General features: G+C 37.6%; 1 protein-coding gene across 2 annotated transcripts in view; it reads left to right on the forward strand.

The window, feature by feature from the left end:
- KLHL12 (kelch like family member 12) overlaps positions 1-14,607 on the forward strand; it is a 31,699-nt gene that overhangs the window by 2,384 nt on the left and 14,708 nt on the right. The window contains exons 1-4 of one of the 2 annotated variants that reach the window (XM_081298469.1): positions 2,776-2,871; positions 3,361-3,514; positions 4,931-5,148; positions 12,499-12,648. In XM_081298469.1, coding sequence (XP_081154595.1) covers positions 3,415-3,514; positions 4,931-5,148; positions 12,499-12,648 — 468 coding nt within the window. In that variant the 5' untranslated portion in view covers positions 2,776-2,871; positions 3,361-3,414. Of the gene's footprint in view, positions 1-2,775; positions 2,872-3,360; positions 3,515-4,930; positions 5,149-12,498; positions 12,649-14,607 lie in introns of those variants that run through there. The other variant, XM_081298468.1, reaches the window with a different exon arrangement.

Below are 14,607 nucleotides of genomic sequence, written 5' to 3' on the forward strand. Positions count from 1 at the left end.
AAAGGGAATTAGCAATAGGTTGTCTTTGACAAGTTAAGGATAACTATTTTTATGGACCAGCTACTGTGCTCCATGTTTGTTATGCATATCTCACCTTGGGGGTAGTGTTGCCATCTCATTTTACAAATAAAGGAACAAGGTATATTAAATGAGTTGCCCAAAGTCTTGAACTTGTTAAGTGGTAGAGGTAGAATTTAAGCCTGTATTTTCTGACTCTAAGGCCCAGTTTTCGCCTACTGTGTTAACTCAGCCTCTGAAATATACATTTTATAGTCTACAATCTAATTTTAAAATCGATATAGTTTATGTTACTGTGAGCCAGTGCTCAGTCACATAATTGGTAGGAAAAACAGAAACTTGACAGGTCGTTCTGCTAATCTAGGCTAATTTAAAATGATCTTATGTAACATAACCTTACATATCCCTGAGCTATACTGTTTTCCACAATATCTGCCCATGAGAAGCAGTTGGCAGGTAACTGGGTAAGGAGAATGCAGCTTGGGGCTGGGGATGTGGCTCAAGCGGTAGCGTGCTCGCCTGGCATGCGTGTGGCCCGGGTTCGATCCTCAGCACCACATACCAACAAAGATGTTGTGTCCGCCGAGAACTAAAAAATAAATATTAAAAATTCTCTCTCTCTCTCTCTCTCTCACTCTCTCTCTCTCTCTCTCTCTCTCTCACTCTCTCTTTAAAAAAAAAAAAAAAGAGAATGCAGCTGCTGAGCATGAAATGGGCTGCTAATGATATATTGTGCATCCTGTTTTTTTGTCAGCTTGAAAAAATTTGTCTACATTATTTTTTCCCACATTGAGAAATAAGTATGGAGTTTTGTAAAATCAATCTTTTTTAAAAAACTGTTTTTATCAGGCAAAAATGATACGTGGCTTATGTTTGCTCTTAAGAATAATTGATTTAAAGGAATTCCCAGACCTGGAATTCTAGGTTTGTTTTCTTGGCAGTTCTGTATGAACCCTAGCAATCATCTAACTGCACTGGGTGGATGTGTAAAAGAATGGTTGAACTAGATGGTTCCTTGTTATCTTCCATCCATAACATGTTTCTCAAATGTGCAAATGAGAGATCACAGGACTGAGACCAGAGGACCTGGGTTTTACCTGTCTTCTTGTCCCTTACTAATTAAGTTACCAAGCTCAGGTCATAGAACTTATTTTTTTTTTATTTTTTTAGTTGTTGATGGACCTTTATTTATTTATTTATATGCAGTGCTGAGAATCTAACCCAGTGCCTCACACATGCTAAGCTCTACCACTGAGCCACAACCCCAGCCCCCATATAATTTCTGTAAACCTTAGATCATTTATCTCTTAAGTACCAACAACATCATGCTTAACCATCTAACCAGGTGATGTGGGAATTAGATGAAATAATCGTAAACAAGAAGCATGCTGACAGATTGTGGCGCAAAATGTAAATGTGAAATGTTCTGAGTTCTTAAATAAATAAAATAATTTTCATATTTAAATTGATTGTCTATTGGGAATACAGTTGATTTATTGAATGACAGAATACACATACTCATATCTTTTTTTTTTTTTGGCATCAGGGATTAAACCCAGGAATGCTTAACCATTGAGCCAAATCCCCAGCCCTTTTTAAAAAATTGAGACAGGGTCTTGCTAAGTTTCCCAGGCTAGCATATAACTTGCAGTCCTCCTATCTCAGCCTTCCACTCACTGGGACTACGGGCATGTACCACCACAGCTGGCTATTAGTGATGTTTTTTAATGTCAGGGATTGATTTGTGTTTTTGCTTTGGTAAAGAATGCTTTTTGATTATTCTATGGTTTGATGAAGAAATCAAAGATAATAAAGCCATCTAGTTCATAGTGTAAGTGTACTAGAGTTTTGTGGGTAATATCACTAAAGTTTAGATCTAGTAAAGTTTTCATGAGGTAATCAGCTTTCAGATAGTTATTGTCCTGTAAAGTTGAAGATTTTTACTCTAACAATTTTTTGCTGGGCATGATGGCACACGCCTGTATTCCCAACAACTCAGGAGGCTAAAGCAGGAGGATCACAAGTTCAAAGCCAGCCTTAGTAGTTTAGTGAGGCCCTAGGTAACTTAGTGAGACCCTCTCTCCAAATAGAGATAAAAGGGTGGGGAATGTCTCAGTAGTTAAGTACCCCTGGTACTTCAATCTCTGATACCAAAAAACCCCACATTTTTCTGTGATTATCTGGCCTTATCAGTACTCATTATTTCAAGGAACTATTCTAGACCAAATGTACAACCAATTACAAGTTACTCAGTAATCCTAAAATAGAGTCATCCCAATATTTTATAATTGAATTTTGTATGTGTGTGTGCTAAGGCGCAAAGCTGTGGCCTCACACATGCTAGGCAAGGACTCTGCCACAGAGCTAATATCTCAGAGACCCATTTTTTGAAAAAGTATCAAACAATTCAGTTGTATTGAGAATGTTAATAGAAGGCCCCTTGAGGTAATCTGCATGTTCCTTTTCGTTGTTACCAACTTTAGTCTAAAGGTAGGTGACAGAATTTGGTAAATTTGGAAAATGTGGACTTGTAGCCCACAGGATCCTCTAGAAGCTTCAGATTTTGTATGTTAAAAGCAGATGGCTGGGCTGCAGATGTGGCTCAGCGGTAGCGCGCTCGCCTGGCATGCGTGCGGCCCGGGTTCGATCCTTAGCACCACATACAAACAAAGATGTTGTGTCCGCCGATAACTAAAAAATGAAATATTAAAATTCTCTCTCTCTCTCTCTCCCTCTCTCTTAAAAAAAAAAAAAAAAATGGCTGGGTGCAGTGATACATGCCTGTAATCCCAGTGGCTCAGGAGGCTGAGGCAGGAGGATCACAAGTTCAAAGCCAGCCTCAGCAAAAGCAAGGTGCTAAGCAACTCAGCAAGACCCTGTCTCTAAATAAAATATTAAAAAGGGCTGGGGATGTGGCCCAGTGGTTGAGTGCCCCTGAGTTCAATTCCCATTACCAAAAAAAAAAAAAAAAAAAAAAAAGCTCACGGACACTAGTGATATAGTCATACTGCATTTGTTCTATTCTTTAAAACATCTATTTTTGTTTTAATATGGAATTGGGATTTTAAATTATTCACTCGTAAAATTGGTATTCTACCTCTCGATACTCCTAGGGTTACAGATAACTGCCTTCTCCATTTGAAAAGCTCCAAATTTATGCCCTATTTCCTTTATACAAATCCAATAAATAGATTATCATTTTAAAAAAGATGTTTATATGATTGATATTATTAACATCCTTTTTATCTGTGGGGATTTGAGATTTTACCTTTATGTTATAGAAGTATTCTTAGAAAATATTCTTAGATAGAAAGTAGTCTTTCTTATCCTGTGAATTTTCAGCTTTCAGAGAAGGGGAAACCGTATGTTGATATCCAAGGTTTAACTGCTTCTACCATGGAAATTCTGCTGGACTTTGTATACACAGAAACAGTCCACGTGACAGTAGAGAATGTACAAGAACTGCTCCCTGCAGCCTGTTTGCTTCAGCTGAAAGGTACAAACATTGAAAGTTGGTGTTGTTCATACCAGAATAGCCCTGGAAATATTTAAAATAGGTATAAACTTCATCATAAAACTCATGGAAACCAACTATGGAAACATAAGTTTACCATCCATGGTTTTTGAATCTTTGAGCAATGAAAGATCAGATGTCAATAACATTATTAAAAAAAAAAAAAAACCTCTCCAAATATGAGTATCCAGCTATGAAAGAGAGTGTTTACACCTCTTCTGTTTTTTATAACAGTGGAAGAATGAATAATATATACATTTTCTGACACATACGTGTATACGATACCCCTGTAAGAGTTCGTTCTTCTAAGCCAAGGAGGAATGGAACCTGATGGTATTCATTGCCTGCATAGATATATTTAACTGCTTGGCCATCACATGGCCAGATTGATATGGAGCCTACGGGCACTTTTCATGGTAAACTTTTTTGTTTCTTTAAATTTTTGATCCATGTAAAATATCTATTAAAATTTAAACTGATACAAGAAAATGACAGTGTAAAAGTCACACAAGTAGACATAATCTCCCTTCCAGTTTCCAGGCTGTTTTCATTCTTTGCTTTTTATATACATATAATTGAAATATTTTCCATTTTTATTCTAGGAGTTTTTGCATTATAAAATTAAGGTTACACTGAACTTTTTTTTTTTTTTTTTTTTTTTTTTTTTTTAATGTGGTACCAAGGTAGAACCCAGGGCCTTGTGCTTAGTAGAATTTTAGTCAGGCACTCCACTACTGAGCTACAACCCCTACTTTGGTCTTTCTGATTAGAGAAGTATGAAATTGTTTGTGGTATTTTCTGTTTTTTCCTTCACTGGAGCCTTTTAATAAGGTTTGATGTAGAGTATAAAATAGTTACATTTGCTGAATTATTAATTAATTTTATAGATTGATTTCCAAGTTTTATAGTTTTGCTTAATTGTGCTAGTGTCCCTGGAAGCAGTTCATCTTGCTATACTCATTTTAAAGATGAAGCAGAGGCAGATATAAAATTCTTATGAAAGTGACATAGCACATAATACAGAAATAAGATTTTAATTCCTTAAACATAGAATTTCTAGCCAGGCGTGGTAGCACACACCTGTAATCCCAGTGACTTGGAAGGCTGAGGCAGGAGGATTGTAAGTTTGAGGCCAGCCTCAGTAATTTAGTGAGACCTTGTCTCAAAATTTAAAAAAAATTGAAAAGAGCTGGGGATATGGCTTTGTGGTTAAGCACCCCTGGGTTCAATCCCTGGAACTAAAAAAATAAAATAAATTTTCTAATCTGCTTTTTAGGTGTTGAGCTGGTATTCCTCTGATAACATACAAAGATGATGGTTGACATCCAAGAATATAAGACCAATTCACACCTGACCCAAATGTCTTGGAAGTATATTCACTACCTATGTTTGTTCTAGGGGTGAAGCAGGCCTGCTGTGAATTCTTAGAAAGTCAACTGGACCCTTCTAATTGCCTGGGTATCAGGGACTTTGCTGAAACTCACAATTGTGTTGACCTGATGCAAGCAGCTGAGGTTTTTAGCCAGAAGCATTTTCCTGAAGTGGTACAGCATGAAGAGTTCATCCTTCTGAGTCAAGGAGAGGTGGAAAAGCTAATCAAGTGTGATGAAATTCAGGTAAAGATTTGGCTTGGTGTTATGGTTTCTTCAAAACTGGGCCGTATCACAATGGTGGAGGGGATTGGATCTCATGAAGATTCAGGGAAGAGCAGGGGAGTGGAAGGGATGAGAAGGGAGGGAGGAAGGAAAAAAGATGGAAGGAATCTAACAACATCATGTTTTATTTATTTATACACACTCTAGAGGGAATATCTCCTTTTTTGTATTTGAAAGAGTCAATCAAGAAAACCAATAAAAAATAAATATAGGAGTGAAAAGATCAGTAAAGAGAAAAGGGGGAGGGAGAAGAGGGAAGGGGAATGGGGATTGGAAATCAGATTCCTTTTATGTATAATTATGTCAGAAGGAACTCAAATAATATGTATAAATATAATGCTCTAATAAAATAAAACAGGGCCATTACAGACTTGCAGAGGAGTTACTATGCTTCTGTATCAGAGCTTCATAATTAAGCTGGCTCCAAAAATATTGGCTCCAAAGACTTCAATTTATTTGCCTGGTTATGGAGAAGGAGTTTACCATATTCTTGCTTAAATATATGATCCTAGTGGTTAAGAACCACTATTAAATAGAGCCAGATAAGCAGAGATTGGAAGCAAGATAAAGGTCCAAAGAATACTATTAACCATTCACTCATTTTACAGAGATTTATTGAGAGTATCTACTATGTGGCAATCACTAAAACAGGTGCTATGAATCCAAAACTGGTAAAATACAATTCACAGTGTAGAACTAGACACAGACATATAGACAAAAAAAGAATAGAATATAATGAAAATAATGAGCATATACAAAGTAAGAAAATCACACTGGGCGGCACATGCCTGAAATCCCAGCAGCTCTGGAGACTGAGGCAGCAGGATCACAATTTCAAAGCCAGCCTCAACAACTTAGTGAGGCCCTGAGCAACTCAGCGAGACCCTGCCTCTAAAGAAAAAACCAAAAGGGCTGGGGATGTGGCTCACTGGTTAAATGCCCCTGAGTTCAATCCCTAGTACCAAAAACAAAAAGAGTAAACTTTTGCCCAGGAGTGGATCAAAAAGGAAGAAACAAAAAACTTTGGGCTGAGCATGGTGGTGCATACCTGTAATCCAAGTTACTAGAGAGGCTGAGGTAAGGAGATCATAAGTTTGAGGCCAGCCTTAGCAACTTAATGAGGCCCTAAGGAATTTAGCAAGACCCTCTCTCAAAAAAAAATTTGAAAGGCCGGGGATGCTGGGGATGTGGCTCAGTGATTAAGCACCTCAGTGTTCAATCCCCATTACCACACACACACAAAAAAAAGTTTGGTAATGAGGGCCTGCATAAGCAAGAGCCAGACATAACTGCTTTACAGAGTTGCACAGGCATGGAAGGAAGGGTTCTGTGAACTGGATGTTAAAAGAGTAGTGCTTCATCTAGCAAAGGAAAAACTACCTGTGCCAGGTACCCAGCAAGGAGAATCTTAGTCAACTCCAATTCTAAATCAAAGTACCTGAAGTTTAGCAAAGTTTTTATGCAGATAGGTCTATAGTTAGGCTTAGAATTGGAGTAAAAAAATCCAATGCCTTTGAAACCTGTAGTTTTAATCTCTAATAGCCTAATTCTGTAGATAGCAACTTCTAGAAAAATACCTGTCAGAGCCGAGTGGTAGGATATACTGTTGGATTTTGTTTCCCCCAGTTAGGAGAAATTTGATTTTCTAGGCAAGCTAGTAAGATTCTCCTCACTTTTCTCCTCATTCTCCTCTGGTAATAAGAAAATGGAATTTTCATTAAGGGGTTTCCTCATGGAAGCTAGTGGCACCTCAACAGGTGTACCTCTGTTTAAGCCGAGATTTAAATTTTATAAAGAATTAAAAATTTGATTAATATAGTCTTAAGTGCCGCAGGAGGAATTTGCTGCTTAAAGAAATTCTCGGGCTGGGGTTGTTGCTCGGTGGTAGAGCACTTGCAAAACATGTAAGGCACTGGGTTCGATTTTCAGAACCACATAAAAATAAATAAATAAAGATATTGTGTCCATCTACAACTTAAAAAAAAAAATTAAACAGAAAAAAGAAATTCTGTGATTTTTTTTTGGGGGGGGGGGATTGGGGGCATACACCAGGGATTGAACTCAGGGGTACTCAGCCACTGAGCCACATCCCCAGCCCTATTTTGTATTTTATTTAGAGACAGGGTCTCACTGAGTTCCTTAGCACCTTGCTTTTGCTGAGGCTGGCTTTGAACTCACGATCCTTTTATCCCAGCCTCCCAAGCCACTAGGATTACAGGCATGCTCCACACTGGGCCTCTGATATATTTTTGTAAACCAAATGATTACTTCATGAATTATTTTGTCAGAACTAAGATTTTTATGTAATAAAATGACAGATTTTATATATATATATTAATATATATATATATATATAATTTCTTTTTTAATTTTAGCCAACTTTTTTGTTACAGGTTAGTGACTTTTCTGAGGGAAAATTTATTAGGACACATTGGTGAAATTGTTTCTAACAAAAGAGGAATTATCTTGCAACTTCACATGCTGTTTCAGCCCAAAGAGACTGCTGTTACAAAAACTGCTGAGTCAAGAATATGCTAAAGGGGGATGGGGTTGTGGCTCACTGGTAGAGCACTTGCCTAGCACATGTGAGGCGCTGGGTTCAATCCTCAGCACCACATAAAAATAAATAAATAAAAGTATTGTGTCCATCTATAACCAAAAAAAAAAAAAAAATATATATATATATATATATATATGTTAAAATCTTAGTTCTCATTCTCATGGTGTAGGACATGTAAATCCTTGTGCTGACAGGCCAAGCATAGCCAAAAATTGTATTCTTCAATCTTGGAAACTGGCAGTTTGTTAGATTTGCTTGAAAATTGTCAATTTACTTGATTTTTCTTGATTTGTCCATAAAATAGAAAATACAGTGAATGAAATAAGCACTATAGACACTGTTCACTGTATGTGATAATAAAATAGCCGGTACTTACTCAGCATTTACTATTGGTTTATTTACCAGATATTTATTGGGCACTTACTATGTGCCCAGAACACTTCTAGGTGCTGGGATCCAGCTGTGAACAAAACAGACAAAAATCAGTTTCTTGGAGCTTCCAGTCTAAGAATTCTGCTCTTGGTATTTTTATCTTATTTAATTCTTATATCTCCATTTTTTAAAAAAAATATTTATTTTTTAGTTGTAGTTGGACACAATACCTTTATTTCACTCATTTATTTTTATGTGGTGCTGAGGATGGAACCCAGGGTCCCGCACATGCAAGGCAAGCGCGAGGCAAGCGCTCCACCGCTGAGCTACAATACAACCCCAGCCCCTATACCTCCATTTTTGCAAGAAGAAACTGAGGCTTGGAAATTAATCATTATACCACACCTAGTAAGTGGTAGAGCCAGGATTCAAATGCAATCTATCTGGCTCCAGAGTCTCTTCTGTTAACCACAAAAGCTGGGAGCTTTGTCACATGGTCAGTTTGTTCGTAATTTTCCAAATGAGAAAGCAATTGAGATGTAATTCATTGTATTTGGGAACTGTGAAGACTTAGGAACAAAGTAAAATGTAACAAAGCCTTATTCAGAAGTTAGAAGCTTACATGAAAATCAGTTTGAGAGGAGTTGTTTTTTTTGTTTTTGTTTTTGTTTTTTTAGTTTCCTGTAAGTATATATTAAGACTGGCCTTTGCTTTTTATCTGTAATTACAACAAATGGCATATTTTTCTGTTTATATACCAGCCAGAAATAGGAACCAGATGTCTTGATTCCCAGTTGCTAACTAACACTTCCTCTTATTAAATAAAACAGTAGTATATAAAACAGTGGGAAGAAGTATATTGTGTTGGTTAAAATAACATGGATTTTACAGTCAGAATTGGATATAGTCTTGGCTGTGTAACATGTGTTATCTGTTAACTTTACATTTCCTCTCCTATAAAATGAAAATAATATTAGTATTAGTACATAAAACTATTCTGAGCATTAAATGAGAAAGCCAGTGGCTGATACGTAGAGAAATCTTCGTGAAAATTCATTAAAGAGAAACTATTTTTTTCTATAGTGAAGCATTAACGTTGAAGTTTTTCTTCCCCCAAATTTAGCTGTTTCTCTGCAATTCTAATTTATTTGGCTTCAGTAAAAGTAAGAAGTTCTTCCCATGATTGAAAAACTCCTCTTTACATTGTTGTATCTAATTTAAACCTTGAAGCTGGGCATGGTGGTGCACACCTGTAATCCCAACTACTCAGAAGGCTGAGGCAGGAGGATAGGAAGTACTGGCCAACCTCCGCAACTTAGGAAGACCCTCAAATAAAATGAAAGGCACTGGGAATGTAGGTTGGTGATAGAGTGCTTGCCAACATGTGTGAGGCTCTGTGTTCCATCCCCAGTACCACAAATAAATAAATAAAATAGATAGATAGTAATTTAAATCTAGAATGTTTCAAGAATCTAGCATGCATCTGCTTTGAACTATCATTCCTTTAACAGCAACAAAAACTTACCAAATCATGGACACACTCTGCACCCTCCCCTGAATTTACTCCATCAATATCCTGGAATATTTTGACCTCCCAAATACTTCTCTAGTACATCCATTTGTGTGTGTGTGTGTGTTGAGGGGTGGGGGTAATGGAGATAGAACCTAAGGGCACTTAGGCACTTAACTCTTTCCCTACCCCCTTTTTATTTTTTATTTTGAGACAGAGTCTCACTAAGTTGCTGAGGCTGGCTTTGAACTTGTGGATCCTTCTGCTTCAGCCTCCCAAGTACCTGGGATTAAAGGCATGTACCAGTGCTCCCGGAGGACATCTGTTCTTTATCACCACTGCCACAACTTAATCTAAATGCCTTCATCTTTTGCATATTATACCAGAATGACATCTAATTGATCTTCCAGCTCTTGGCCATTCTAAATTCTACTTTTGGAAGCCAGGTTTTTGTTTGTTTGTTTGTTTTTGATTTTGATTCCAGGGATTAAATCTCGGGACACTTAACCACTGAGCCACATCCCCAGTTCCCTCCCTTTTTAATATATTTTTTTTTAGTTGTCAATGGACCTTATGTTATTTATTTATATGTGGTGCTGAGAATTAAACCCAGTGCCTCACACATACTAGAAAAGCGCTCTACCCGTGAGCTACAACCCCAACCCCCCAGCCCTTTTTTGTATTTTATTTAGAGACAGGGTCTCACTGAGTTGCTTAGGACCTCATTAAGTTGTTGAGGCTGACTTTGAACTTGCTATCCTCCTGCCTCAGCCCCCTTAGTTGTTAGGAGTGGTGCACCACTATGCCTGGCCCCAGGTAATCTGTATAAAATACCAAAATTCTCATATTTCTAGATTGCTTGAAACCTTTTAATAATTTCCAGTTTCTCTTAAAGTAAAATCCAATCGTCTTATGTCCTTCTGGGATCTTTCCCTTATTTACCTCTCCATCATCATCTGTTTTTTTTTTTTTTTTTTTTTTTTTTTTTTTTTTGGGTACTGGAGATTAAACTCAGGGGCACTCCAGCACTGAGCCATATCCCCAGCCCTATTTTTTGTATTTTATTTAGAGACAGGGTCTCACTGAGTTACTTAGTGCTTCACATTGCTGAGGCTGGCTTTGAGCTCACAATCCTCCTGTCTCAGCCTCCTGAGCTGCTGGGATTATTGTTATCATTTTTCCATTTCTTCATTCATTCTACTACACTAGCCTTCTATCATTTCCTCAAGCTGCCAGTTCTTTTTTTCTCTAGGAGAGTGCTGTTCAACAGCATATTCTGTAAAAGTGGAAATGATCTGTTCTGTCTTGTTTAATAGCCACTAGCCACACATTGTTGTTAGGTATTTGAAATGTGATCAGTGCAACTAGAAGCTAAAGTTTTGATTTAATTTTAGTTAATTTAAATGTAATACCCATGAGTGGCTAGTAGCTACCATATTGGACAGTGCAGCTGAACGAGTACTTTTGAATGTGCTCTTCTATCTTCCTTAGAGTACTCTCCTTCTCCCTGGCTATGTGCTACTCATCCATCAGATTGAAATGTATTGCTTCTCCAGAGAGGCCTTCCTTGACCCATCAATGTAAATTAGGAAATCACATGCTATTCTCTCTCATCACTAGTACTTTCCTATAGAGTACGTATTAACAGATTGTTCAGTTTTCCATTTAACAGTTGCCTCTCCACTTAAGAGGAAGTATCATATCTGATTTATTCACTGCTACATAGTCAGTTTCAGGACAATGCCTGGCACTTAGTTGGGTTTCAATAAATCCATCAAATGAATGAACTTTCTGAAACACTTTCTGCACTTCCAGAATACCATAGTTCTTGAAAAAAAAGCTCACAGGGTAGTTTTTTGTTTTGTTTTGTTTGTTTGTTTTTTTGTTTTTTTTTTAATCTAGTCCCAGTGATACTCTAAAAGGTATCTCTCAGAACATACCCTAGTGCCTGGTGGTAAGGACACAGGGACCTATTCTTTGGTGTCTGTCTTTGGGAAGTCCTAGGTGTTGTTATACTTAGTGTCCTGGTGGTATAACATAAGGCTTTTTAGGAGGTCTTATCTTTTTTTTTTTTTTTTTACTTTTTTTTTTTTTTTTTTTAAGAGAGAGTGAGAGAGGAGAGAGAGAGAGAGAATTTTTAATATTTATTTTTTAGTTCTCGGCGGACACAACATCTTTGTTGGTATGTGGTGCTGAGGATCGAACCCGGGCCGCACGCATGCCAGGCGAGCGCGCTACCGCTTGAGCCACATCCTCAGCCCAGGAGGTCTTATCTTATCCAGTTTGTTATATACAAGCCTAGACCTAAGTTCCCCAAATGAATAATTATATATAACATCTCAAATAACACAGTGCCTAATACTTAATAGTTGCTTAAATGCTAAGTGACAGTGCTTTGAAAACTGTAGCATTCCAGATGATGACAATAGAAGCTTCTGCTTCAGAGCTTGTGTGATGATTTGGAGGATAAACCCAGAATATTTAGACCAGAATTATGAATAAAAGTTACTTCAAGAGCTTTTGATTTGGACAACAGATTCTCCTACCCACTTTCCCTAAGGTTGCAGAAATAACCAGGCAAAAATTCAGAAATGGGCAACAAGTGACCTATTATTAATTGGGTACTATCTTAATCTCTGTTGTTGTTGTTGTTTAATCAAAGTTGACAGTGTAAAATCTTTGTCTAAAAAGATTGTTTCCAAAGAAATTGTTTCCAAAAGAGTGTTTATTACCTATTTCTGGAAGATGGGAAGTAATGGTGTTGAGCAACAGAGAACAGAAAGGACCAAGTAAACATCGTTACACTTTTTGAGATTGTGAGCTAATCATAAAAGTAAAAAATTCATGATGTGTAATTGTACATTTACAGGTAGATTCTGAAGAGCCGGTCTTTGAGGCTGTCATCAATTGGGTGAAGCATGCCAAGAAAGAGCGAGAAGAATCTTTGCCTGACCTGCTACAATATGTGCGGATGCCCCTACTGACGCCCAGGTACATTACAGATGTAATAGATGCTGAGGTAAGTCATGCAAGACTCTCTGAATCCAAACCCTTTACTAGCTCCTATAGCTTAATATTTACTGTGTCCTTAAAACTGGTCATTTTAGTGTGCTTGGAGTCTCTTGGTTTGCCTCTCCAGGAATGCCAGAGAGGATAGTGCTGGATACTCATCAGGCACATTTCTAAGAAAAGTAGAAGTCAGACTCCTGACACTAGTCAAAATCTGTGGTTTAATTTAATTTTGTGTGTGTGTGTTTGTTTACATACCTCTAAGGGTTTTACTTAAGCAACATCAGATGATATACTTTATTCCCTTCTCTATTCAACACAAATTGTTATAGATTGCCCTGAAAAGAAGAGCAGATATGCTTTGCTTAGCAATCCTCTTTATCTTTGCCCTCTAGTGAAGCCAGTGTGAATGTAGTTTGATATACTTTATTTTATTCTTTTTCTTCTTCTTCTCTTTTTGGAACTGGGGGTTGAACCCAGTGATGCTTTACCACTGAGCTACATCCCTGGCCTTTTTTTTTATTTTTTATTTTGAGACAGGATTTCACTGTTGCTTAATTCCTCACTAAGTTGCTGAGGCTGGCTTTGAACTTTTGATCCTCCTGCCTCAGCTTCCCAAGTCACTGGGATTACAGGTGTGTACCACTGTGCCCAACTGATGCATTTTACTATCAACTTTGTTTAAATGTTGAGTTTACTTACAGAAGTGTTTCCTCAACTTAAGATTTTTGTAGTATGTTTTTAAAAGTTTTATAATACATACCACCTATTACCTTAACCATACCATGAGAGAACACTGATTTATAACATATAGGTCCAGGTTAGCAAATGAGTTCCTTCTGTGGACACAGCCCTGAGTCAGTGTGGAAGTTAAATACAAAAACATTTTCTTTCTTAAAACCATGCACATATGCTTTGCATCCAATTCTTTTTTTTTTTTTTTCTTTTTTTCCTCCCAGGGTACCCTACCACTGAGCTACATACCCAGCCCATTTATTTATTTATTTATTTATTTATTTATTTATTTATTTTGGTGCTAGGTATTGAACCCAGGGATGCTTAACCACTGAGCCACATCCCAAGCCCTTTTTTATTTTTTATTGTGAGACAGGCTCTCTCTAAGTTGGTTAGGGTCTCACTGAGTTGCTGAGGCTAACCTTAAACTTGTGATTCTCCTATCTCAGCTCTCAAGCCACTGGGATTGCAGGTATCTGCCACCATACCCAGCAGCCCTTGTATTTTTTGAGACAGGGTCTTGCTAAATTGCCCAGTCTGGCCTCAAATTTGCAATCCTCCTGCCTCGGCCTCCTCAGTAGCTGGGATTACAGGTATGCACCACTGTACCTGGTCCCTTGTGTCCAGTTCTTCACCTATCTATTATAGGTAGTGCATTGACTCTGGAGCCAGAATCAGGGCTAAAATCCCAAATCCAGCACTTACTGTATGAGCGTTAGACAGATTACTTAGTATATTTGTACCTGAGCTTTCTTGTCTGTAAAACAGAATAACGGGGGACTGGGAATATAGCTCAGTTGGTAGAGTGCTCACTCATATGCGCAAAGCCCTGGGTTCAATCACCAGAACCACAAAAACAAAACAAACAGAATAATGTTATCCACCTCAGAGGTGGTTGTGTTAAGTAAATAAACGCTTTTAGAACTGTTTTTTTTGCAGGTTGTATCTCAATGGTAGAGCACTTGCCTAGCACATGTGAAGCACTGGGTTTGATCCTCAGCACCACATAAAAACTAGTATATAAAATAAAGAATGTTTGGAGCATGATATTCCCTAAAAGAAAAGAACTGTGTCTTTGCTATTATTATTTGTTTCCCTTTCCAATTCATATTAAAACCTTCTTGGACCAGGTTAATAGATGTGCTGTGTAATTAGAGCTTGTATCAGTCAGGGTCCCCACAGGAAACAGATGGTGTGCTCAAAATAGTACAGTTTAAGGAAGGTTTATAGAGGA

The sequence above is a fragment of the Spermophilus citellus genome, assembly GCF_964194105.1.
Source record: "Spermophilus citellus genome assembly, chromosome: 6".
In the NCBI taxonomy this organism is placed as follows: Eukaryota; Metazoa; Chordata; class Mammalia; order Rodentia; family Sciuridae; genus Spermophilus; species Spermophilus citellus.